Source organism: Vidua chalybeata, chromosome 3, assembly GCF_026979565.1.
Source record: "Vidua chalybeata isolate OUT-0048 chromosome 3, bVidCha1 merged haplotype, whole genome shotgun sequence".
NCBI classification, from domain to species: Eukaryota; Metazoa; Chordata; class Aves; order Passeriformes; family Viduidae; genus Vidua; species Vidua chalybeata.
Genome location: NC_071532.1, coordinates 98,208,167 through 98,234,529, shown reverse-complemented (window position 1 = coordinate 98,234,529; position 26,363 = coordinate 98,208,167). Strand labels below are relative to the sequence as shown.

At 44.2% G+C, this 26,363-nt stretch overlaps 2 protein-coding genes across 4 annotated transcripts in view; one reads left to right on the top strand and one right to left on the bottom strand.

The window, feature by feature from the left end:
- The window catches only part of ADAM17 (ADAM metallopeptidase domain 17), a 34,795-nt gene extending 16,166 nt beyond the window's left edge, over positions 1-18,629 (top strand). For both annotated transcript variants that reach the window (XM_053937111.1, XM_053937112.1), the window contains 15 exons: positions 889-1,057; positions 1,605-1,735; positions 3,420-3,509; positions 4,567-4,680; positions 5,206-5,350; positions 5,900-5,988; positions 7,849-8,001; positions 8,813-9,012; positions 10,045-10,148; positions 10,831-10,965; positions 11,892-12,022; positions 13,036-13,114; positions 14,272-14,360; positions 14,998-15,054; positions 16,628-18,629. In XM_053937111.1, coding sequence (XP_053793086.1) covers positions 889-1,057; positions 1,605-1,735; positions 3,420-3,509; positions 4,567-4,680; positions 5,206-5,350; positions 5,900-5,988; positions 7,849-8,001; positions 8,813-9,012; positions 10,045-10,148; positions 10,831-10,965; positions 11,892-12,022; positions 13,036-13,114; positions 14,272-14,360; positions 14,998-15,054; positions 16,628-16,969 — 2,028 coding nt within the window. In that variant the 3' untranslated portion in view covers positions 16,970-18,629. The remainder of the gene's footprint in view (positions 1-888; positions 1,058-1,604; positions 1,736-3,419; positions 3,510-4,566; positions 4,681-5,205; positions 5,351-5,899; positions 5,989-7,848; positions 8,002-8,812; positions 9,013-10,044; positions 10,149-10,830; positions 10,966-11,891; positions 12,023-13,035; positions 13,115-14,271; positions 14,361-14,997; positions 15,055-16,627) is intronic.
- A 1,680-nt stretch (positions 18,630-20,309) lies between these two features.
- IAH1 (isoamyl acetate hydrolyzing esterase 1 (putative)) lies at positions 20,310-26,288 on the bottom strand. Of its 2 annotated transcripts, none has more exons than XM_053937113.1 (6): positions 25,992-26,288; positions 24,804-24,856; positions 24,262-24,410; positions 23,262-23,423; positions 21,338-21,456; positions 20,310-20,647 (listed from the first exon to the last, which is right to left on the bottom strand). In XM_053937113.1, exons 1-6 carry the CDS (start codon positions 26,070-26,072, stop codon positions 20,480-20,482), a joined length of 732 nt encoding a protein of 243 aa, XP_053793088.1. In that variant the 5' UTR covers positions 26,073-26,288; the 3' UTR covers positions 20,310-20,479. The 2 variants fall into 2 exon arrangements, with proteins under 2 accessions (XP_053793088.1, XP_053793089.1); XM_053937114.1 differs by lacking the exon at positions 25,992-26,288 and adding an exon at positions 24,938-25,030.
- Positions 26,289-26,363: the final 75 nt, after the last annotated feature.

Sequence of the window (26,363 nt, the reverse complement as noted above, 5' to 3'; positions counted from 1 at the left end):
TGTGTAAACCACTGTTGCCCTCACACCTTGCCTTAGTGCGTGAAACCTTCAGTTTTGTGCTGCAGACGTGTGGCTGCTGACACAGCACAACCTTCACGTTCCAGGACCTTTTTGCTGTGAAGTGAAAGCACAGTGTGCTGAATGATGGCTGGCTAAAGTTGGAAGAGCCCTGCCTAAGGGCCAGAGGAGATCCAGAGCCAGGTGGACTATGTTGTAGATGCAGACAGTCTGTGCTGCTTGGTTTTGGCCAAAGAACTGACCCTGTCTGTGTCATATTTGGTGGTGTTGCTTTAGCTTTGACATTCAGATAAAAATAGGACCTGTCAGTAAAGTACAAAGATTATTTGTATGCATCTGCTATGGGAATTGGTGTCTTTCCTTGAGATTTCATGGTCTTCTTTGGTTTTGGAGACATTTTCATGCTTGTGACTTGGGTAGCTATTGAACATCGAAGAGCCCACATTCTGCTGTGTGCTTAAAGGCTCTCTGTTACCTGCCCCCTCCTGTGCTTCTGGTCAGTGCATTTATTAGCAGTTAAAGATATCCTTCTGACTCCATGCTCTTACAGAGGGGAGCAGAGGAACCTGAGAAGCCTCTTCAGCTTGTTCAGATTCTGAGGAGAAGAAAAATTCTCTCCTATGGCCTTATCAGGTAGCTGCCACTACTTTAAGATGCTCTCAGACTTTTGGATTCCCATGTAGCACAAGAGAGTTGACTTCTGTTGGCTTTCTTGGGGATGTCATTTTATCAGTAGATTTGTTGCTGTGGGTGAAGTGCATTTGTGTGTCTAGACAGAAAGCTGTGGAGATACAGTGGTGCATACATAAAGTTTTTTACTTATCGAGACTTTGGGTTCACTGTGTTCCTAACTTTTCCTTGTGCTGTCAGCCACTGTGGAGATTTGTAGATGATGTGGAAGATGAAAGACTGCTGGTCTACAGATCTGAAGATATCAAAGACTTCTCAAGGTTGCAGTCCCCCAAAGTATGTGGTTATTTAAAGCTGAGTGAAGATGAACTGTTGCCAAAAGGACTGGAAGACAGGAAACAAAATGAAGGTGAGTGTCCATACCTTGAGACAGCAGCATCTTGGAAACAAATTAGCTCTTTCAATTCACTGTGGGCATGGAGGGGGGAAGCAGCACTCCTCATGCCTCTTTGAACAACTTTGTACTTCTGTGCACTGTGCAGCAGGACCTCTTTGGCCTCTGTGGTCACTCAAGGAGTCCATCTTGAGCTATGATGGGGTTTTGAGAGTTTTTGGTCCCTCTTTCCTCTGTTCTTTGCTGTGTTAGCAAAAGTTGGGGTAATGACTAGGAACCAGGAGGAGGAGAGGTGTTAAGACTGTGGTGATGACCGTAAAAGCTCTATAGGTAAATCTGATAAATAATTCAGTGCTATGCATTCTTTTCCTTAGTAAGTTTGAGGACTGTTAGGAAGACAAAATTTACAAATAGCTATTAAAAAAGAAAGCCCCAAACTAAAATGAAACATCCCCATTGTCCTCCCAGGAGCCCACTCACACTCACATTGAAATCTTAAATAAGGCCAGTAGACCCAGCAGTGATAGTAGTATTGAGTGTTTGTTTGAAATACTTACTTTAGGAAGTACCCATCGGAAGAAAAGATCCATTCCAGAGAACTCCAAAAACACGTGCAAGATGTTGGTAGTGGCAGACCATCGTTTCTTCAAGTACATGGGCCGTGGGGAAGAGAGCACCACTATAAACTACTTGGTAAGTAAATGTACCCTGTTAAAATTTGCTGGAATAGATGCAGGAAAACACGCTGCTGCAGTAGTTAAAACAACATACAGCGTATACTACTTTTGTGCACACAGCTTTTACCTGGGAGAGTGCCAAATCATGCTTTAAAAATACTCTATAATGAAGCTAATGTAGTTCAGTAGTCTTCAAATTTCACTTAAAAGCAAATTCTTTCCTGTCATATACTTCTGTTGACTATGCTGTTTTCTGCCCAGAAACTTCTATTTTTCTCAGTCAGAGCTCTAGCGTCTCCTGGATTTTAAAATCCACTGCAAATGATCTGAACATCTTTAAAGGTCTAGCATGTTTAATGAGAAGTTAAAGCATCTCATATAGATCTTCTTTGCCAAATTCTTTCAGGATTCTCTGTCCAGAACAATAAATTAGAAGCAGGCCCAGTAAACAACTTGTTTGGTTGTACACTGGTGGTGTGGATTAACCCCAGCAGGCAGCTCAGCCTCAGGCAGCCACTTGCTCTCTCCTCCCAGATGGAATGGGGAGACAATCAGAAGGGTAAAGGTGAGATAACTTTTAGGTTGAGATAGAAACAGTTTAATAGCAAAAGCTGTTCCCAGCAGCAAAGCAAAACAAGGGAATTAATTCACTGCTTCTTATCAGCAGACAGGTGTTCAGCCATCCTCAGGGAAGCAGGGCTTCATCGTTGTACCAATTACTGAGTGAGCCAGCCGAAACACTGGGGTTGTCTATCTGACAGGTTTTTGTGAACCAGAGCAAGGCTTACCCACTGCCTTTCAGCAGAAGGGGAGAGTAGGGGGGTTTGGGTTCTGGAGACAAAACAAATGAAAACAGGTTTGGAGGCCTGTTGTTTGTCTAAAGTCTCTTTCTGAGCTTTACTCTTTGAAATGCTAATCATTCTGTTCCACTTTTGCTGGCTTTTTGACCTTTCTGTCCCCAGAAATGCTTTTGCATTCTCCAGGTGAGGGGGACTCACTTGATGTGTTTGCAGAGGTGCTCTTATCTCAGCATCTGACATGTGCTGAGGCTGACCCCTGTTGTGTTTCCTGGGTAGATAGGTAATGTTAACAACACAGTGATTGGAAAACTAAAGCATAAACTATTACTGAGTGGTTCTAAATGTCATTTCTCAGCAAGTTTGGTGGTTTAGTAGAAGGTGTTTTTTAAGAGAACGGCTTGAAAAGGGAGGTATTGATTATGAGCACTGACAAGAGACTTTCTGGAACGTTGTGCCTGAACCATAATGAGGAAAACAATAGGTTTTTGGCTGGGTGAGGGAAGCAAGCCTGGGGGGTCAGTTAAACTGGTTCAGCACCATGATGAAACGAAGCAGTAAAAGCAGCTCCCTCCTCCACCCTTCCCCTCAAAGAAATCTGGGAAATTAGTGTTTGAACAAAGTGTTTTCCAAAATGTCTCGTTCTTAATATTATTGCTATTCCACTACACAAACAAAAGTGATAAATGGAAAAGCTTTTTTATGATGGAAAATTTTCAAGTATATTGGATAATACTGATCCAAAACCAACAGTACTTGGATCCAGGGAGTTTGTCTTGTTACCTTACACAAGGTTCAGTTTTAATTCACGTGACTGTTTCTAGGTAAGTGTGTAGCAGTTTCTCTGAATGTCTTTTGCTCCATGAAAGCTCACTTGGATAACTTGTTTTCTCTTCCACACAGATTGAATTGATAGACAGAGTAGATGACATCTACCGAAACACTTCCTGGGACGATGGAACCTTCAATGGGTACGGCATACAGATAGAGCAGGTATTCACTGGACTCTGCAGAGGGCTTCCAAGTTAAAGGAACATGGTTTAATCAGCAGTGTTTCTGACTATTTTGTCTGGGTTAGAGCTAAAATAATAAAATCCTACATTATTAACTCCAGCCAGGAGCACTCTGAAATAGCATCTTGCCAGTGTTAATGATCTGCCAGTGTTAATGACACAATGTCCATTTTCAGTTTGTTGCAGTGTTTGAGGTGTGAGTTTTCAGGGAGAATCTTTCCATATTTATTCCTGATTCAAATGTGCGTTTTTCACCTGAATATGTGCAAGATTTGTTTCATTCAGACATACTCATGCATTTATTTCAAATATCTGTTGCTAGTGTTTGTTGCTGGGTTTCACCTGAAACCCAGGTGAAAACAATCTTGCCTGAAGACCTTTAATGACTCCCTTAGACATCATGCTAGTGTAGAGGCTTGTATATGGACACAGGAAGTGTTGTTACTTCAGTTTCTATGATGGTGTCTCGAAGTTAGTGCACAGAAATCTGGAAAACAGCATTAAAAACAGGAGGACTCCATTAGCTCAGCATACTGCAAAAGCTGTGATGGGGGACATGGAGACTAATGGTACAAGCCAGCTGCCCCTTTCCTGGGAAAAGATCTGCAGGCATAAAAAAGGAGCATTACTTGGGCAGGGAGGGGGTAGAAAACATGATGGACTAATTCTGGATTACTGGGAAAGGGGCAGTCCTTTAACATACATATTGGTTAGGTAGAGCTCTGAAATTATTTGCCGTTATTTATACTGGTTGTATTTGTCTGGGGTTTTTCTAAAAGTAAAAGGCATCTCAGAGCAGAATTTTACAGTGAAAACTTCTGATGTTATCCTGTAAAAGGGTTACTTACAATATAGTTATGATTTAGTTGGTCTATTTAACTAGCAGAGGTGTGAAAGTTAGTATTAGAATCATTCTGAGACTGAATTTTTCTCCTTAGAGATCTATTGAGATATTTAAAATTACATTGAAACTTTTTCTGTAGCTATAAAATTGACAAAAATTCCTGTTCTTTGTTGTTGCCCTTTTTGACATGTAGATTATCATCCACAATGAGCCAAATCCTGTAAAACCTGGAGAAAAACATTATAATATGGCAAGAAGTTACCCAGATGATAAGAAAGATGCTTGGGATGTGAAAATGCTGCTAGAGGTAGGTTGTAACCCTTGAAAAATCATGCCCCTTAACAGAGAATTGCTCATTCATATGGCTGCTCTGTAGTAATGGGTGAAAGTCCTTTGCTCCCTCTGCATGATGTGTAGATGTCACACAAAGTCAAACCAGCTGCTGTGCCCTGTAGCCCTTGGTGAAGGGCTCCCTTGCATAATTACAGAGCAGACATCAATTAGTCTTATTAATGTGGTCTGAGTCAGGCAGTCCTGATATGTCTGGCCCTGAGACTGGCTGCCTTGTGACCTTCATCAAGTTATTGTACTTGGCTTTTCCTCCCTGTGAAAAGGGAAAATGAATAGACAAGTTATGTAAATGAATGTGTACAGTGTACTTGGGCATTAGTTTAATTTCCTGCAGCTCTGCAGGACAGCTAAAACAGCTGCTGTTTTCTGACTTAACCAGATCTAGGAGGTACTTGTCTGGCACGTTAAATAAATGTTATTATCTATAGACTTCTAACAAGCACTGTCAGCTAACAGGGATTTGACTTTTTTTTTTTTTAAGCAATTTAGCTTTGATATTGCAGAGAAAGCAGCTCATGTGTGCCTTGCTCATCTCTTCACGTATCAAGATTTTGACATGGGAACGCTTGGACTGGCTTACGTTGGCTCTCCCAGACCTAACAGCCATGGTGGCATTTGTCCTAAAGGCAAGGCTTCTTTTTCTTCTCTCCCAGTTGTGGGTTGGAAGCTAGTTTTTGATATTCATGTTTAATTCTTTCCTCCAACTTGCATGGAGTATGTTGTGTTATTTGCACATACTCTAGGAGCCGTTTTTTTACATAGAAGGGATGGCTGGTTTTTTTTTTTGGCTGGAGCTGGAAAAAGCGGGAAGGATAAAAGTCACTAAACAAAGTCACTAAGCTATCTGGTGTGAGCAGGCTGTATAGAAAAAAACCCTGTTCTAAGGGCTGCTTTGTGTGGGCACATCCTGCAGCGGTTCTGGAATGGCAGATGCTGTTGTCTTGGAAATTTCTGCTGGTTTTGCCTTTACTGCAATACATGAGCTGTTGGAGCTGTGCTTGAAAGATTCCCAGCTCCAAAAACTGGCAAGAGGCAGGGTCTCATTAGTGAGCCTGTGAGAACAATAAAACTGTAAAGCTGTTCATTTCCCTGGACAAGTATTCCTCTCTTCCCAAAAGTACCCTGAAACACAGGAAAAATGTTTCTCAATTTTAATTTATTTCTCACTCTTTCAGCTTATTACAGTCAAATTGCAAAGAAGGATATCTATCTGAACAGTGGCTTGACCAGCACCAAGAACTATGGGAAGACCATCCTCACAAAGGTAGAAGAGTATCCTCCTTATATGTGTGTGCTGGTGATGTGTGCCATGGGATTGTGACAAGCTCCTGTGCTCTTTCAGAAAAGAGCTGCTGGCTTTCCATTTGAGTGAGATCTCTGGGGACAAGGATGTAGATCATAAAACAAAAATCATCTTTTTTGTTGTAGCTGACAAGGGGAGACAGGACTGAATGGAACTGAAAATTGAACTCACTGTGAAACAGGAACAGAAACAGCTAGTGTCTCATAGGAACTGTAGTTTCCTAGATATAAACAGGTTTTTGATGTCTAAAGATGAATTTAAATGTGTTTTGTTTTAACAAAAAATCCCCAAACAACAAAACTCTTAACAAAACAAACCCTCAAACAGAACAAAGCAGACAAAGTAGGAGGTTTAGTTTGAGCCTTTTTATGAAATTCGTCCACCTGATTTTTGTGTCCTGAGTAACTAGAGCAGAGAACAGTATAGTAGACCGGGCTTATTACTGCTAATACTAAGCTTAATGTAAGTTGATGCTTGCTGTATTCTTTCCATACTTTATGAGATAGTAAATGCACAAAAGCCTAAATGTGAGCTTTGTCTCACTTGTAAGGACACCAGAGCAGTTCCTATGTCTGCCTCTATTAAATCTTTGAAGTTGGGCATATTTTGCTTTTGCTGGCTTCTCAATTGTGCTTTTCTGAAGCAAGATTATAATAGGAATTTATAATTGATGTGTGGGCTAAAACTTGGCACAGAAACTGTCAAGAAGATAGGGAAAAAAGACAGTAAAGCTTTGTGTTAGAGGGATGTTGACAGAGAGCTCTAGCAATAGCTGTTGCCATGCTATTTGCATTTGTTCAATCTCCAGACTGGAGCTGTGCCTTAGATTACAAAGGAGGTTTAGTTTTCTGTCTTCCCAGTGGCAAGCTTAGGGCTTGGGATGATGGGTCACACTGGTTTCACAGGGAAGGTGCTGCATGGTTTCCACTTTGCTTTAAAAAAAACAAAACCAAAACAACCTCCTTAAAACTCTTCTTCACATGAAACACAGTGAAGTCCAGGAGGGATGCCTGGGCAGCTCTCTGGTCTCTGGCTCCCACATTAGCCATGCTTAGACACAGACAGGGCAGCTCATGGCAGCGCTTGGTCCTTCCCGTTCCCACACAGCAGCTGCAGCAACAGTTCCTCTCCAGAACTGCCCAGTCTCCTTGTGGTTATCTTTATTTCTGTGTGAGTTTAATTTGTGGTTGTCACCTTGTGAGCGTGACACCATCTGCTGGGGAAGGCGCCATGGGAGGTGTGCAGCGAGCAGAGCCGGTTTGGGATCCTCAGCACAGGCAGGCGTGTCTTGCATAAATGATGTTGGAAATCCATCTCTGTTGGGCCACAATTGTAGGTGTCTTTCCTAGAAATCATGCAGTAGTGGAGTTTATTCAGCACTCCAAATGTCATCGTCCATTTAGAAGAAATAATTCTAATGGCAAGATATGTTAAACAAGAGATTGACTAATTGTAGTAGCTGGTGTTTGTATGGATTGGGTTTTCTTTTAACTTTTTATGCCTTCCAGCTACATAGAAGCAAATTTTCATATTTAAGCATCTGCATTGCCTTGAAAACAAATTTGAATTGCTATTCTAGGACAGCATTTTGCCTTTAACAGTGATTTAATGTTCAAATCTAGTCTTTGAACTTAACTCTGAAAAGGACCACAATTTTATTTACCTGCATTTCTCCAGAAAACTAGAAAAATGTTCATAGGAAATTCTCTATTGTCTTAGTGTATTTTAGTATTGCTGGTGGCCTAGAAGTAGCTGGGATCTTCTGTCCTTTAGTGGTCAGACTAATTTTTTCCAAAATTGTTTTTTTCATGTTCAAAAAAGGAGGCTGACCTGGTTACAACACATGAACTTGGACATAACTTTGGAGCAGAGCATGATCCTGACAGTCTGCCAGAGTGTGCCCCCACTGAAGACCAGGGTGGGAAATATGTAATGTATCCTATTGCTGTCAGTGGGGATCATGAAAACAACAAGGTATGGTTGTTTAGTTTTGCATCGACACAAAAGTTTCTGCTGTGGTCAGTGATCCTTTGCATGGCAAATCTATTTAGTTAATGATTCCTGTAGTTTCAAACCACCAGAATGTAATGGATTAGCCATAAGAATACATTTGCATGCAGTTGGGTTGTCTGCAAGGTAAGCTCATCTTTGGAGTCTGGGTTTCACTGGAGTTCATAGCATGTCAAGGTGCATTTTAATTAGTTGTTTGTAATTAGCTGTGGCCATATGCTGCTACAAGCAAGTCCCAGCAAGAGTCAAATCCAAGACCTTCAGTACCACACAGCGTTGGGGTGGTTCCTAGCTGCTGTTGGAGAGGGGCTGCCAGGTGCCACAGCTGTGGTGGAAGCTTGCCCTGGCAGTGTGGACTTGGCATTGTGCCTGTTCTACAGATGAGAAACCCAGATGAGCAGGGGATGGTTGGCCTGCAGTGTGCTCTGACCTGTGGCTGTGCCCAGCCCCTCTGCCCAGAGGCAGTGCAGTCTGTGCCTCTTGCTGCAGCTTCACATCCTGTCCTGGGGCTGCTGAAGCGTGGAGAGCTGGAGTTGCCTCTGAGCCAGACTGCGTGGGGGAGTCCCTGCAGCGTGCAGCAGTGTCTATTACTGACTCAGCTGTTACTTTCCCATCTTAAATTTTTTCCAAGGTATCAAGCTGACAGTACAAAGGGAATAACTGCTTTCTGGGATGCCAGAGCTCAGAGACATAGGGAGGCTGTGGCTGTCTTAGATGCCAGTTGTTGACAGAAAGGTACACTCAGTGCTGCTTTTTTTCCCCTGTGACTCTCTAGATGTTCTCAAGCTGCAGCAAAAAATCCATCCATAGGACCATAGAGGTCAAGGCCCAGGAGTGCTTCAAAGAGCGCAACAACAAAGTGTGTGGGAACTCCAGAGTGGATGAAGGCGAGGAATGTGATCCTGGCCTCTTGTACCAGCTGGCTGATCCCTGCTGCTCTGCAGACTGTAAACTGAAAGATGGTGCCAAGTGCAGGTAAGGGGAAATGAGCTGCGGCTTCTCTTTACATAGGAGAGAATGTTGGGTTGGGCTGACAACTCTTAAAGCCACCTGCAGTATCACAGGCCCCTTTCCTGGCTTTAAGGCTGAATGTGTGAGCTCACAACAGTGAAAGATTTCATGAAAGGCTTCTGTGTGCATCCATTAATTTTTATAGCATTCTGTTTTCCTGAGAAGTGTCAAGAGCCACAGGCTTGCAAATTATTATTGTCTTGTCATTGTTATTACTACCATTATTATTAAGCAAACTTACGCAATCAAAAGGCATTAAAAAATTTCCTGTGCACACTTTCTGTGCAAATACAAGTTTTGTTTGTATTGGAAGGTGGCTTTTTACACTGGTACATACTGGTAATTCCAGACTGCTGCAAAATGTGTTTGAGCAGACAACACGGTGACTGCACTAAATGACTCCTATTTCTGTTGTTGCGTTTTGGGGTGTTCATGGCCTTGTTGCAATGCAGAGTCCAATTTTTTTTTCATAGTTCAGCTCTACACCACGTAACATCAGAGAGCTTGTGCAATTCCTGTTGTTTAGCAAGAAAATCCATGCGTTTTAATGAATGTTTTTTTACTAAGGGCCTTCTTGTATTAGGTGAGAAAATGAAAGTAAAGACAATGCAGAATACAAAGTAGGAAACCTTCAGGACAAACAGAAGGGGGAGAAATGTTTGGGGAAGGAAAGGGTGAAAGATCTTGTCCTAATTTGCAGAGCAAGTTACAAGAGGATGATCCAAGTGCCTTGAATAAATACAAGGGTCCCTCTGTTGTCTCTCAATATATTGTACTTTCTATGTGATTTGACCTTCAGTACATGAAGAGTGAGTATGTATGTAGAAAGGTGGTTGTGGGAGGGGGCAGAGAGGACAAGGGTTGAATCAATGAGTCAGTCTCCAAGTAGTAGCTTTTTATTTCCTAAACATCTTTTTTTCTCTGGCTTTGTCACGCTTGTACTTATTTTTTAAAAATTGCTTAATGTTTATTTATTTAATTTTGATCTTTCCCCAGTGACCGAAACAGTCCTTGCTGTAAAGGCTGCCAGTTTGAAAGTGCACAAAAGAAATGCCAGGAAGCCATAAATGCTACTTGTAAAGGAGAGTCTTTTTGCACTGGTAGGATGTGGTTCTGTCCCCTGTATGTCAGCTAGCCAAGTGCTTCAGGCTCAGTGTCCTGTTCAGCCCACTTTCAGACTAGTGCCCTTTAGTCATCCGGTACATGTAATTTTAGAGACCAGTTAAGCATCACAATATGCTCCTATAATGAGTTTCATTGTAGTTGAAGAGTCACTTTGTGATTTATTGCCCAGAAGAACATAAAAAAGGTTGATTTTTTTTTTTTAAAAATTGTTTCTTTCCCTTAAAGAAAAAAGAAAAAAAAAAAAAAAAAAAAAGCAAAACAGAGTGTGTCCCTGGGAGGGAACAAGAATGAATTTTGCATAGAAAAGGTGGAATTACTGCAGCTCTGCTTCATTTCCCCACTTGTTTAATTCCTCCTCATAGTCTTTCTTGGAGACAGGGAGTCAAGTCAGTGTGTGCATTGCCAAGGGGGGCTCCAGGGTCTGCACCTACTGCTTGGTTGCCAGTGCCACAATGCCCGAGCTGTTGAAAGCCTCCAGAGCTTCTGCTGCCTCTCAGAGCAGCTGGCAGGCAGCCTGCAGTTGAAAGCCAAGAACAAGCTATTGGGATTTTCCTGGGATAAGTCTGTATTCCCATTATTTTCCTTCTTTCTGCACACTTAGGTTCTCTGCCCTTTGCTCTAACCCAGTCCTCCCACTCTGCTGACTTCCATCTGCAGGGAACAGCAGCGAGTGTCCCCCTCCAGGGAACGCTCCGGATGACACGGTGTGCGTGGACATGGGGAAGTGCAAGGATGGCGAGTGCGTCCCTTTCTGCGAGAGGGAGAAGAACCTGCGGTCGTGTGCATGCAATGGTGGGTGACACAGACTGAACTGAAACGGGACGGGGACTGAAATTTCTATTTCGTCTCTGTTCCTTGGAGAGTGCTGCCCTCACTGTGGGCTGGCCTCTTGGAGGGCTGAGTTTGTGGTTTCTGGAAAAGTTTGAACTGTTGGGTTTTGTCAGCTGTTCTCTGTTTAAAAAGGGAATGTGAATGTCCTCCCGTCTTCTGGTGGTTTGGGTTGAAGATATTAAGATGAGACTTAGGCTCTGACACTCCAGCTAAAGGAGAGGACACTCTCCTACTTTCCAGCTCTACCACAGATGGACAAGAAGGGATTGTAAGGAGATTCCAAGCAACCTCTGGATCTAGCATCTGGCAGAGGAGCAGTGGCCTCCAGCAAGGGATTAAATAAAGATTTCAAAGAGATTAAAGTGCCTTGAGAATATAGAATCCCCAACTTAATTCCCCTGCTAACCTCCCTGCCATATACTTCTGCCAGTGACTTTTCCTGCTCCTTTGCTGTCCATATTATCCCCTAAATGTGGGAAAGCAGCTGGGAGTAGGATGAAAACTTCACAGGGGCAACACAAGGAACTGCTGTGAGCCCCACCGTTTAAGATGGAGGGCACAGCTGAGGAGGCAGGTGCCTCGAGGACTCAGAGCCCAAGAAATATTTAAATTTGTCTTTTTGGATCTGCTTGGAACCTCTTCATTGTTCTGTTGATTCATACAGTTTTGGGGTATCAGCTTGGAGAACTTGGTCCCACTGTACCCCTTAATATGTTCCACAGGGCATGTGATTGAGTTTTAGGCTTGATTGTCAGAATGCCCAAAATTGGGTGGCTTGGTCCTGCTTTCCCTGTGGGGAAGCTGGTCAGGACTATGCTCAGCCAGGAGACACAGGGGTTGTGGGTTGCTTTGTGCTTCCAAGGAATGAGTTTGCTGCTTTATTTCAGAAACAGATAATTCCTGCAAGGTGTGCTGCCGGGACGAGCAGGACAGGTGCACACCATACGTGGATGCCAACGACCAGTTCCTGTTCCTGCGCAAGGGCAAGCCTTGCACTGTGGGGTTCTGTGACACAAATGTAAGTGTGCCCAGCTCTGCTCTGCTCAGGGTCTGAGTCCTCAGGGAGGAGGACTGTGCTGGGGAAGAGAAGCCAAAGCTTGAGCAGGGTAATGGGTTTTAAGTAACTCTTCATGGGGTAAATATTAAAGAGTGTTGGAGGCTGTGGGTGTTGGAGTTTCTGCAGAGACCTATGCAAGTGGAAGCTATTACCTTCTGGAGCTGCTCATTACCCCCTCTGCTGCTCCCCACAGCTCAGCCAGGGACCCTGCACAGCTCAGCAGCCTGGCACCCTGCACAAAGGAGGAGACTGAGTGCTGCTGTAAGCTTGGTTGGGTTTGCAGCGCTTGCCTTTTCAGTTGTTCCTGTTAGCCCAATTAGTTTTTATTCAGGTCAGAGAGCAATCCCATGAAAATCCAGCCAGCAGTATCTGAAGGGGGCAGTGAGCCTGTGGCAGGGAGACTGGTAGGTTACTGGCATTCAGTGGCCTTTTCTATGGTACAGCTGCACGGACACCTGCAGACCCCAGTGCCTGGAGCTAAACTGGGTGTCAGCAGAAGTTAATTTGGGAGGGCATGCCCCAGTCCTTCTGCTGGCAGAACTGGAAGATCAAGGTTCTACTGCATTAAACCAGGACAACCAAATCTGAGAGTGAGTTTGTCTGTAAACTTGGGCTCCTGAGAGCTGCAGCCTTCTTTGTGGATAATGGGAACTGAGGCTTCCAATGTTTAAATCTCTCCAAAAACATCAGTTTTATGTCCCCTAACATGGGCCAAAGGTGGAGTGGATTTTGCACGTTTCGAACAAAAGAATTATCTGATTCAGACCACAGTTGAATTGAAACTGGCTTGATAAAAATAAAGGCAGTAAAAGTGGACTGCTGCTATCGGGCATGAGTGTAATTCTGTATTCAGAATGTAAGTGAAGTCATGCTGTGTATGTAGTTCTCATTTCATTACTATCATTGTACCTCCCTCTCCAAGAAGGCAGTACTTAATTCTTGGGTAGCATAAGATTATTTTGTTACTTTTGCAGGGCAAATGCGAGAAGCAAGTACAGGATGTGATTGAACGGTTTTGGGATTTTATAGACCAACTCAGCATCAATACTTTTGGTAAGATACATAACCATATCCTTTGGGGATTTTTGAGTTCATGAACCTCTGAAGCCTCGGGGGGAGTTAGCTGCCTGGATTTAATCACTGTGTGCAAGGGTGGCACAGCTGTGCTTCTGATATATCAAAGTATATTTTTGCCTGAAGTCTGACACTACTGATCTCATCTTTTAAAGCTGAAAGGATAGGAGATTGTTTTGTATTTTTGTACTCCATTTTTTTTCTAGGCATCTTCCAAGCTTGTGAAAGGGATGATAGCTTCTTGTCTGAATACCAAGAACTAGGTCAATTAGAGAAAAGGAAATAACAGTCAGTCTCTTTAGAGGTCAGGTAGATTCAGCAGGGTATAAAGTGGGCCTCTCAGTGGGATTTAAATGTCAACAGAAAGGGAGGGGAACACTTCTTTCTCTGTCATTTAAGAAAGCCAGAGGTCACACACCTCAAGCTGTGCCTGTGCAGAGTCACTCCCTGTGATGGAGTGGGCCTCCTTGGTCTTGATCCCAGCTGTGCAACCCAAGCAGGTGTCACCTCACCCCAGGTGTCACCCCTAGTGCCTTGCTCTGTGTTCCTGGCACCAGGCAAAACTCGTGGTTAAGCTGTCATGAGCCCTAACTGTGTGTGCTCATGGCACCACTGTGCCTGCACAGTGCAATTATCTGAGCTGCAGCTTTCAATCTCAAGTTTCAGGGACAAAAAATTGTTTATGAGGTAACTGATAAAACTGTTAGCCTACTTGGATAAAGGCAGGTTTTGAATCTTTGACATCCAAATATTTTGTTTGTGGAGGCAGGTAGAGATCACATGACTGTTACATCAGAATTTGGTAATGGACTCGCAGCGTGTCTTGTATAAGTGAGAGGGGCAGCTTGGCTGGCTCAGTATAGGCTGTTCCAAAACAACCCATATTCAGTATTTCAGCCTCAGCATTTCTCTTCAGAGAACAACAGAGAAAAACATGTTATCGTTAACACACTGGATACAATTTTTTACAATTGTGTAATTTTATCTTTGCCTACTCCAAAGTAGGCAGCCTGTGTTTCTCTAAGCAATTCTGAGGCTTCAGTTGCCTGAACAGTGGCTGCAGAAGGGGGGATAGATGTGTGTGTTCATGAAACAGTATTTGGTGGGTAACTGACAGATTTGAACTGGTTTCACAGGGAAGTTCCTAGCGGATAATATAGTGGGCTCTGTGCTTGTCTTCTCCTTACTGTTCTGGATTCCTCTCAGCATCCTTGTGCACTGTGTGGTGAGTAAGCTTTCTTTGAGATGACTGCTCTGCTGGATTTTGCTGTGAGAACACCCTTCATAAGAGTCGTGGCAGATGGCTGTGGGAGAAATGATGGGAAGCTTTTAGCAAACCCTGGGGGAAAATCCAGCATATGCAAGGCTTACTGTTCCTTCAGTAGGCAAAACTCTTGCTAAACTCTGCCAGGCTCTGGCAGACCCAGTGCTCCCATGACTATTCCCTGGAGCCTTTCCCATTCTTTCCCAGGCAGATTTTCTTTCTCTGCCTTCTGAGTTCCACCCAAGTGTAATTTTGTTATTTTTATCATTAAAAACAAAGTCTTCTAAAGCTCTGTGAAAAAATGATACCCACATTTTGAGAGAAGACCCAGAGTGGGAAGTGATCTTAGTTGATCTTGGGTGGATGGGTAGAGAGTCAGTGAGCTCATGGCCACTGGGAGTGTGGATATGTGGTGTGCTGCTGACAGCAGTGTGGGCCTAGAGCAAAGGGGTGCTGTGCCCACAGGCACTCCTGGGATGCATGGGAAGTAGGGGAAGGGAAGTAGGGGAGTCCCACAAAGTGCTGAGTCCCTGCAGGAAAAAGGAGTCTTTGCTATAGGGAAATTAAATTTCTTATTTTGTTGTGTGTTTTTCAATAGGACAAGAAGTTGGACAAGCAGTATGAGGAGAACACAAAGTCCCTGTTTTGCCCGAGTGTAAGTTGTTGTCTAAGTCTGAATTGTTAGTATTGGAAAACCTAACCTCAGGTGTCTGCAGAATATTTACCAAAAGAGTAGTAAGAGAGAGCCCCATGCTGCAGAGGGGTGAATCCATGAGAGGGGAAGCTGAACAAGCCTCTGTTCACTCTTACCAAGCACTGCAGCGTGGCAGGGTCTGATTCTTCCTTCCTGTAAGAGCTGAGCCTTGTTGGCAGAGCCCCTCTGGTGCAGCAGAGAGGGGCAGGAAGCCACTCTGCCCCGCAGAGCACGGCTTCACCCGTGTCTGGCATCCCCTCGGCACAGGGCACTCCGCAGCACCAGCCACAGGCTGCTTGTTCCCAGCCAAGTGGAGTCACTGAAGCATGAGGCTCAAAAATCTCTGCAAAATGCAGTGTCTTTGCTGCAGAATGGCTGTTTGCAGGAGGTGGCTTCTAGCAGCCAGATGTGCTACAGCCTTCCAGTTGCTCAAGTGTCACATCAATGGCACTTCTCACCTTGCAGATAATGAGCTGGGAGAGGGGAAGAGCAAAAAAGTGCCAAGATAAATTTTAATTACAGTCCAGCACAGGGCACCTTGTGACATAAGAGTTTTCAATATCCTTTCCTGTGCTTTGACAATCCAGTTCCTATTAAGAAGTAAAATATTAAGGAAAAGTTGTTCTGTTAGGGGAGGGGGAAAAAAGCCTTGCAGAGCTCTTCCTTGTACAACCATTGGAAGAAGCATACTGAAGCTGGAGACTACTGAGGCAGAGTGCCTCTGTCATCTACTGTGACAGAACTGAGGGTGATCTTAGTTTGAGTGCCCCATAGCTGTGACATGAGAAAAGTTATCTTAGTGCTTCTTACCTGCATTCAGTTGAGAAAATCCCAGAGGCAGGAGAGAGAGCAAAGGTATAGCCAATGGTCTCCTTGCACCAACAACAGTTTAACAAACAAATTTTGTGTCTTTTGAATCTGCTGAGGATGGAGAGTTGGGAAATGGTAGCAGGTAAAAATCTCTTTCTTCCCAGTATTAGCATTTGCTGAGGTCCTTGGGGAATTTTTATGATTAGAAATCTCTGGATATTTTCCCAACCATGCTGAAATAGTAGCAGACATCAATGGACTTGAACTTAATCTGGGTTGAGTTACGATGACACTAATCCCTGCAGTGTTTGACCCTGTGTTCAGTGAAGTTCTTGTACATGAAACCATGAACTCTCCTGGAATAAGCTGTACCTTGGACTGTTGCCCTACACTGAGCTCTGTGCCATGTGGCTTGACCCTGCATTTCCAGTCCTAGGCTTTGCCAAAGCAGTTTGGGCCCCAGGAAGGAAGGGCCGACTCAGCAGCTCTTCCCAGTAAGGCTCTCACCTGTGGTGCTTTATACAGAGGAGGAGGAAGCAGAGACAGAACAGCCTTTCTGCCTTTAGGGATGGCACAGAGGACATGGCAGCCTTTAAGCTGTTCTAACAGGAGTGCAGCTGCTCCTCTGAACGTGCCTCCTCCCTTTGAAAAATGCTGCAAAAACCGAACCCTGGACTAGATGCTGGTTGCTTTTGCCAGTGACGTGGCCACTTGTGTCTTGCAGAACGTGGAGATGCTCAGCAGCCTGGACTCTGCCTCTGTTCGCATCATCAAGCCGTTCCCCGCGGCGCCGGCCACGAGCCGGCACCAGCCGCTGCAGCCGCTGACGCCCGCGCCCGCGCCGCCCAAGCAGGACCACCAAAGGATGGACACTATCCAGGAGGACCCCAGCACCGACTCGCACATCGACGAGGATGCCTTTGAGAAGGACCCTTTCCCAAACAGCAGCTCTGCCGCCAAATCCTTTGAGGACTTGACAGACCATCCTGTCATTAGGAGTGAGAAAGCTTCATCCTTCAAACTACAGCGCCAGAACCGGGTGGACAGCAAAGAAACAGAGTGCTAGTGTCCTGCTGCCTTCTAAATGTATGACTCGTGTCTGCAAAATAAGGATCTGAAACCATTTCATTTCTATAAATATAAATATATGTATATATATTTTTGTGAGGGAGTGGGAGAATAAGGAAGTGACCTACTGCAGATGCTGGTCATGTGTATGACCTTCCTTAAACTACCTTTATTAGAGCATTATATCTTTTAAAAAGGAAAATCCAAACTAGAACTGGCTTGTTTTTGAAGCTTTTTGGATTTGTTTTTCTACTTCCTTGACCTTTAACATTTCCTTCAACCTGTGGTGCAAAACCAAATATCCTCATGGATATTGGATTGTGTATATCAGCCTTTTTTTATAATTTAATATTTTGTAGTCTGACAGCACTGATAGACAAAACTAAGGGGCTTTTAAAACCAAAATGAACTCTGCAGTATGTTCCATAATAGAGTAGATAATTTAGCAGTTTAAGGTACATGTAACCAAAAGCCTAAGCAAATGCCTTGAGAACAGAGAGTAATGAAACAGATAAAAATAGTCTCGCAGCATTCAGTAAAATGCATAATCAGAATAAAGAACCTTAAAATGCCCAGCTCCTGTATAAATAAAAGGATCACAGAGGCTGTTACACTCTACACAGTGCATGAGAAATGCTCCTCTAGCATGAAACTCTTCTGCCTCAGTGGTGAGGCTGTCTTGTCTTGGTGGCTTTTGTTCGGAGCTTCCCACTCTGCACTAAGGTTTGTGTGTTGCAGGTGTCTGGTTGGAGAAAGAAGCATAAAGGATGAAGTAATTTACGCAGATGACATTTTAAACTGCTGTTTTACAGCAGTTTTCGTACAGAAATGTTTCTCCAAATGTTATTTTAAAATAGGCAACACTATTGTTGAAATTTTCACATTACTGAGCTCAGTTTTCTGTGGTCTCTGTGGCCTTTAGAAGCTCCTACTGCATGAATGACGGAAAAAAATTGCTCCATTGCAGGGGAGGCATTTGTTTAAAAACAATTGTGAATTTAATAAAGAAATAAACCTTTGTTAAAACTTGCAGGGTAAGTATAAGGAGGAGACTTTGTGACTACAGATACTCACACAGGCATTTTGTGAATACAGATACTCACAAGCTGATAATTGGATGGTGTCTTCTGTACACCTGGAGATCTCTCAGGTGAGCTGGGACTGGCACATGAGCATTGTTTTAGCTTAGTAGCAGATGGACTGACACAGTGGAGTCACAGAGCAACTGTCCTGGTAGTACAGCAGCACCTTCATTCTGCAGTTGTTTTCTCCCACAATAATATGTTGATAAAACTGGCAGAACATTGCCAAGGGTAGGACCATTTAACTCTTCCAAGCCTGGACTCAGACACAGGAACATAGGGCTGCGGTGAGCCCGTGGTTTTAAATGTGAGGGAAAGGAACTGAACCTGTGCTGCAAATTTGTGTGAGTGCTCACTCTCCTCCACACCCAAGGATACTTGTTACACTAGTTACTTGAATGTGTGCCTTATGGTATTCCTATCTGACTAGCTATTATGTTTTATATGCTGGTTTTGAACTTTGTTTGGGGTTGTTTGTTTTTTGTTCGGGTTTTCTTTTTTTGATTCAGTGCAAAGCACAAGTGTGAGGAGTTAATTTAATTCCCAACAAAATAAAAGCTTTTTATATTAAAAAAATCAGTTGAACAAGAGCTGTTTCTATGCAGTCCTCTTCTAAAAGATCTCCATTCTCTGGTTGTGAAAGCCTGGGTTAAAAGTCTGGCATGTAGCCAGGCAGGAGCCAGGATTTCTGACTGCTCCTTTCTGAGCTCAGATGCTGCAGAGGCCAGCCCTGGACTTTTGATGGTGCAGACCTGCACTGTGAGGGGCTGCCTGCTTCCTGCCCAGGCTGAAGCTGGTACGGCCATGTGTCCTGCAGATTATAATCAGTTCAGATGGTGACATTAAATGCCTGAGGGATGGGGGTGTGCTCAAATGCCTGTTCAGCTACCAAATCTGTGAGTACATGTTCTCAGCACAAAGGTCTTTGCATCCCAGGTGAAAACCATTCAGTGGCAGGTGCTTGGGAGCATGAAAACAGAGATTTGGAGCAGGCCTTGGAAATCACTGAATCCATCCCCCAGCCTGAGCTGTATTCCAGAAACTGAAAGCAGTACTTGCATGGTTTGTTCATAACATCTAAGGCAGGAAGATCCACAGCCTCCCACTGGGAACCCCTTTTGCTGTTCAGCCAGTCTGTACTGTAAGCATTTATTACAGAATGGATAGTCCAGTTTAAGACTCATAAATAGTTATATATCAAACTCACTTCTGCGCTAGCTCCAGGCACATGAAAAATACTTATGGTTCAGTTTATAACACTGTTACCTAGTAGATGACAGGTCTTGGCCAGCTTGTCTTAATTATTTAATGAAGCAAAGGCAGTTTAATGGCACTAACAGTGCAGGACAGCATGAGAGCCTCTCATTACTCTCTCACTCCCTACATAATAAGCACACCTGTTCCATGTCAACATAACTGGTAATACAGCCCAGAATTATGGAGGGGTTATATTTGCAGTGATAGACCATTTGATTTTTATGAACAGCTAGCTGTATCCTCATTTTTGCTGCTATCTGGCTTGCTAGACAATAATTTCCCAAACCATTTTTCCATACTTGTTGAATTTCATTTAGGTTACAGACAATGTTTTTTTTGTTTGTAAAGGCAGTTTTGTAGTTTGTGTTCTCTTGGCCAAAACCTGCATAGTCTGCAGTACTTACGTGTTACATGAGTTGTAAAATTATTTTAACAACTCACTTGAAAGGTCTTCTTAACTTGATGGCAAATGACATACAGTGCAGCTTTGTCAGCAGAGATGCTGACCTTTTCTAGTAGTTTCTCCAAGGTCATATATCACCAGTTTTATACTGCCCAAAAACATGCACTGGCCTGAAACCTGTGCCTATATAGAAGAGCTGGGTATGAAGAAACTGCTGCTGGTGCCAGAGTAAGTTAAATTTTAAAAGCCCTGTTCTAAACTACTCTCTATCACTCACTACCAAAGCCAAGGTAAAACTTAGGGGACTGCTGTATTACATCCAAATAAATTAATTTGGACTGACACTAACGGCTCTTGACAAACTCCACACTACTGCTTCTCACGAGCTACTCTGTGTTTAAAGCAAGTAGCTGGTATTAATCATAGTGCAGTCCTCAAAGCTCAACAAGGCCGGGAACTACTCAGGGCAGCCTCTATCCCTTGGCCACAAAACAGCTGAGACTCATTTTCCTCTGAGTCCTCCACGAAAGAGCTACTTATCCCCACAGCTATCCTGCCAACAGTAGCATGAAGAAAAACCACCTCAGGACACACCCTAAGTGGTCTCACCTTTATTCTCCCACAGACCCAAGAGAAGAGGACAGAGAAGAGCATTGCTGGGGACTCCCCAGTGCCATGTTCCCTGAGGATACAGTCTGAAGCACCTTGCTGCATAATGAGCTGGCTCTGTCTGGCATGACTGCCCTGGCTCCTCCCTGCAGGGATGTCACAGAAGACTGGCCTCGGGGTTCGTGTGGTCCACGTCACGCCAGTAAGGAAGCAGTGAAGGAAGAGCAGACAGTTTGTTTTCCAAGCGTGACCAAAGCTGAGCTGCTAGAAAGCTGTTGCCTTTTGTTGATAAATGAAGACCATCAGACAAATAGGAAGAGAAATCCTACAAGCGAGGTTAAAACCATATATTAGTGTGTATTTTCTAGCTAAAGGGCATAGTCTTTAGTAATTCTTAAAAGCCAGCTGGTAAACTGGTTTTATTTTTCACTGTTTATGTTAAAATATTAAGAGAATGTTCTGATGGCCAAAATCACTGCTATTCATCAGTAAAAGACCATAGGATTAAGTGATGCAATCAAAATCAACAGTCTACTGCATCGGAGAGGACGGGGGAGCAAAAAGGTTTAGGTCCAAACTGGAGTTATCTGCTCACAGGAAAAGTCTGCAGTCTCCCATGGATGAATTTGGGTATTTGGTCAGAAGCATCAGCAACACTCTTGTGCAGCCAGATCTGACCTTGAAATTAGCCCAACACTGCACAGTGGGTTGGACAAGAAACCTACATAGGCCCCTTCCAACCTAAACTCTTCCATGACTCAAGTTCAAGAAAAAGGCTATTTAGATATAATGTACTCGGCATATTTGCTAGTCAAGCTCCATGGCCAGGTTGTATACAGCTTTATTTCTCATTACCAACTATGAAGCACTCTGGATTATTTTTTTCCTTCCCTAAAGTGTAATTTGGATGTATTTTGTAGCATTTCAGTGATAATGCAGCACCACTGGTTCCTCTATGCCAAATGATGGATTTCACAATTCCTGACAGTTTCAATTATTTCTGATTTCATCGTACCTGATTCTTCTGCATCAGGGTCCAGAGGTCGAGCACATCCGTGCCGCATTCCCTGGCGACCTGGACGCAGGCCTGGGCGTACTGCCCGGTGGTGGCATTGCAGCGGTTCAGTTTGTCACCTACCAAGCACAAACAAAGAACACATCCAGCACCTGCCACTGACGCAGCACAATTTCAGTCTTCTGTGGCACACACCATGTGTTTCAGGTGTTAAACCTGCAGACATAACCAATCACAAAGTAAATACAAAGCACAACAATGTAAGCGGCTGGAAGCTACAGCTTGTGTGGTCTTTTTCAGGGCACCCTTTGGTTCTGAGTCACTTGAAAATGTCTCTTTTGAAGAAATGCATCAGGTTGAGAGAGAAGCAACAGAAACAAGCAGACAGTGTAATTCTGCTGCTCACAACTATCACCTTCTGGCAAGCTTCAGGTGAAAGCAGTGCTTAGATTTAAAATTCTTCATATACCTGCTAAGGCAGGTAAAACAGAGTTAAGTAAATGGAAATCTATTTACAAGTTGCCTCTGCTTTTTGTCTGACTCCACAAGCAACTCCTCCTTGCAGTAGCCCTCTTGCTACTTTTCCTACCTGGCTGAACACTCTGGTGAACATGACCATCCTCCTGCTTCCCATCTCTCCCTTGCTCTGGTATCTATCTGACAAAATTAGAAACAGGAAGAAAATCTCTCCTCGATACTGGAGGGCAGATGGTCTGATACTGCTGCTTATTGTGCCCACAATACTTCATTTGTGGTGCATGGTCTGAGATCACCCTGTCTTTTGTTCCATCCCTAGACAGTACTCTCTTTTAGACAGATGCTGGCAGATTCAATGCCATAAATTCAAGTTTCCTCCCCTCCTACCCCATACAAAGGACAGTCTTAAGAGGAAAATCGGTAAACGCTACATGTGCTCCTTGACAGCTGGGAGTCAGATAATCAGCATTTGAGGTGTGCTCACATGACATCACATCAAAGCCTCCTAATGCAAAATCATACCATAATGTTGTCCAATTTAATGCAGTTTAAATTTAGGGTCATGTTAAAAGTGTTACTACTTTGATTGAAAACATGACTCAGGATATGCAACACCACCTAAATCATAGAACTGTGTCACGAAGGTACCAGCTCTGTAGATCTACGTACTATGTATTTGTACCTGACCTAACTCAAAAGTTTTTTATAAATGTGCAAGAACTGGACAATGTGCCCCAAAAGAAAAGAGAACGTGCTCTCAGGAGGTATGAACTGTCACCGCTGGAGTCAGTGGGATTTTGGCAATTTCCACTAGCTCAGTAACACGAAGTAAGTGGTGCTATTATGTCTCTAATTTTAGAATTAGCTTAAATAACATAATGGGAAATAATTTAACTACCTTTTTCTTCTTTTTCAAGCACTTTTATTAGCATCCTTAGAATATGATATTCTCTGGTACTGTTTTTTTTTAACTTTAAAATAAACCTGGCTGGGATACTACTGCTTATCCAAACAGATATGAAATCTGCTGTACCCAGTAAAAACTTTTCTAAGGCCCACAGTGTCAACATTTCTTCAATTATCTGTATTGTTCTGGAAGCTGCTGGGACACAATGGAATCTGCCTAGGACATGCTGACAAACCCCATGTTATTAGAGGGCAGTCACTTCTGTCAATTCTATGCATTAACAGATCAATCCACACTTTGGAAAAGATGTTTGTAATTACTTGGTAGTTACAAAATAATTACTATAAATTAAAATAATTACTTACTCCATGAGCTTATCCAGAAGTCGTTCACTAAAACAGCAGCCCTTTTCCAACTAGTCAAAGAACATGACTGCAATATGGCACACACATGAAGGAAATCACCTGACAACCTGGGATCTGTCACTTACACTCCACTGGTAAAATGCAGAAATTCCACCCATCCTCAACACTCCTTTACCTTTGGCAAGACATGCCTTTTCCCAAGCTGATTCCTGAAGAGGTGGTGGTGTTATCAAAATAATCCTGTCCGCAGTAATGTCTACTGACTTCAGGTACTGCACCATGCTCTTCAGGTTGGCAGCGTACTCCTCCAAAGGAACGTGCTGCTTAGGGTTCAGCTCTGTCAGGGGTGGAGCACATGCATCAGTGGGGCTGAGCTCCCTGCAGGCTTCTTACACAGCATAACAGCACTTTTACACAGTATGGCCATGGACACTCATTTCCAGTATGCAGCTCCTCTCAATCATGGATTTAGGAGGTGTGGTAGGAAAATTCTGTTCCTCAATACCCAAAGCAGACAAATCAAGAGTTTAAAGACAGCATTTCCAACAGGCAAGTAAGGCACAGAGAACAAAACCCCAACAGCTGGGTTTTTTTAAGATGCTTTTTTCACAACTTCGTATCTTAGTATCAGAAAATATAATCACCTCAAACCTCGCCTGAACCAAAACCTGAGATTTCCAATATTCTTGGATGCAGAGAAAATTTCGGAAAGTCCCATGGACATACAGTCAGTCCTTCATGCACTGATGTCATTATCATTTTGATTAGACTCTGCATCCTGCTATGCTCCTCTCAAAGAGAATCCAAATGCTACCTTCCCTCCTTTCCTCAGCCCATCTGCCTCATGAGTCTCCTTTAAAGACAGAAGAAACAACTGGATGCCCAACTCCAATTTTAGGCAACTGCTACACAACTAAGTCTTGAGCATCCTGAAATTTATTTTTCTAGTATTAAAACTTGGTGATAGGGAGAAAAATGGAAGGCACTGCATGGTTTAAATACAAATGAAATGACAGAAAGCAAACCTCTGTATAAATGGAAAGAGAGTCATCAGTTCCTGGAGAAGTAGCAGGAAAAGCCTATTCTGAAATGTTCTGCCTATTCTGCTACACTGTAAAACTGTTTTAAGAGAACTGGTCACAGGAGAAAAAAAAAAAGAAAGCAAGCTACTCTACCTTTCAAAGCACTGTCATTAGCTCCAAAGAAAATAGTAACTGCAGCAATACTGTCAGCACTAGTACTTTCAGTGATCAGTCTTGGAAGAATCAATTTAGCCCATCTGGTGTTGTACCCCGAGATCCCACGGTTCACAACATCACATTTTCTGAAAGAGAGACAAGTATCAAAAGAACATCTCTGTCCACCAAAACAAAACTTTGGAAGGTCTGAACCATTTCTGTCAGGCCATCTGCCTCCATCCTTCTCAGGAAAAATGAGATGTCACATGAGTTTTCAATGGGATCATGCCTTGAAAGTGCACACACAGGCTGCACATCACTAAGGAATTTTTAATTTCCACTCAAGCTTTGAGTGGAAACACCCAATGAGTATTTTCACCAGTTCTGGGCATGCTGCCCAGAAGGCAATTCCACTTCACTAAATAAATAAATGTCAATAAATAAACATGTATTAAATATTAACCACTGTTAGTTTTCATTTAGAAAAGCTGCATGACTTTCTGCAAGCTAGAAATTACTTTGGAAATTTAAGCTCTTACCTGACCAGTCTCTCAGCAAGGTATGCCCCCCAGCCATTTTCCTGGAAGGAGTACTGAAAACAAGGAAAATGGTTAGATCCTCACTGGAAGAACTTGTTCCCCAGAGCTTAGCCCCAGCACTGGCACCTTCCCACCTCAAAAGCTTCTGTGCATGGCCTCTGGCACTGCTGCTGGTGCATTTCCTCCCTCCCTGCCCTGTTCCTCTGAGGTCAAACAGTCCTGGTTTTATCAAGGCACACCACTGGCCTCTGAGGCAACACGGGGCTGGTACCTCTGGAGGGATGGACCTTGTGGTCCCTTCAAAATCCAAACTGACCAGTGTTGGACTGTGGTTTCATTTTGGCCAGTGAGGGTTTGCTGTGTTTGGAATATTTTTCTACTTTATTTCTAAAATCCTTTCATTCTGAAAAGCGCCTCTCAAAAATCCTCCCTCTTCATGGAGTTCAGTTTAATACCTCCCTCTTCCAGAAACAGAAAAACTAATTCATCCTCCTTATTCCCACTGCCGCACCATCCTCTCTGCTACAATTCTGCACAGTGAGTCGGCTTAGACACTCATCTCCCATTAAAGATAAACCTGGTCTCCGGTTTTACTTTTTCATCAGAGCAGCTCCATGACCCACCACACAACCCACGCAACAGAAGGCAGGGACCCAAAATCAACGCCAAAAAGTTGGTGCTGCCTCAGAGATGTTCACCAGGTGCAGTCACCTCAATGGAGAAGCTGCCTCCGGGCTGGGCGAGCTAGACACAGGGAGCAGGGATGCACCAGGAGCCGCGAGGGCAGAGTTCAGGTCCCGGCAGGCGGCATGGGCAGCACGCTGGGCCCCCGCATGGAAAATGGCCCTGACACCGGAACATCGCAAGCTACACCTTCCCCTTCGCGCCTCTAACACAGCGGCCTCAAGAATTTCTGTGAGACGGCTCCGAATCTCATATTCGCCCACCAGGCGCGAAGGCCCCAGGCACAGCCTCACGGCGGGTCCGGGGCTGTGACCGAGCCACGAGCGCGCTCTCGGCTGCGGCTGCCGGACCGTCCCTTTCCCTTTCCCTTTCCCTTCGCCTGGCACCGGAGCTCACAGCAACGCCGGCATGCTGCTGGGCCGCCGGCCCCGGGACGAGGAGCCGGGCTGGCCAGGGAGCCCCACACGGGAATTGCGGGGCCAGGCGCGGGCGGGCGGGCACTACCTCAGTGATGGAGTCTCCGAAGAGGAGGACGCGAGGCCAGCGCAGGAGCCGCCCGCGGGCTCCCGCCTCCGCCAGCGCCATGGCCGCGGCCGGACATCCGCCGGGAGCGGCGGCGGCGGCCTCGCCGCTTCCTCTGCAGCGGGAAACGGGGCGGACCGGTGGAAGGCCCCGGTTACAGACCGGGTTCAGGTTCCTGCCCCACTCAATCTTTCATCGCCTCGTTAAAAGGCTCAGTGGCGCAGGGAGGGCGCGCCCGGGGCAGCCGGGGACCCACCCCTCACACACCCCTCGTGCCGGCTGGACGCACCTCGTCAGAACGCGCGCGATTTCATGGTCTTTATCTGTTTCAAAGAGAGAGTTCCTTCTTAAGAA

Coding starts and splice junctions, on each gene's coding strand:
- IAH1 (XM_053937113.1), bottom strand. CDS start 26,072: ATGGCGCTGGCGGAGGCGGGAGCCCGCGGGCGGCTCCTGCGCTGGCCT. Junction 21,457..23,261: donor AAAGGCATGTCTTGCCAAAG/GTAAAGGAGTGT, acceptor TGTGCTTGGTAG/GTGACAAACTGAACCGCTGC. Junction 20,648..21,337: donor CCCTGATGCAGAAGAATCAG/GTACGATGAAAT, acceptor CCTCGCTTGTAG/GATTTCTCTTCCTATTTGTC.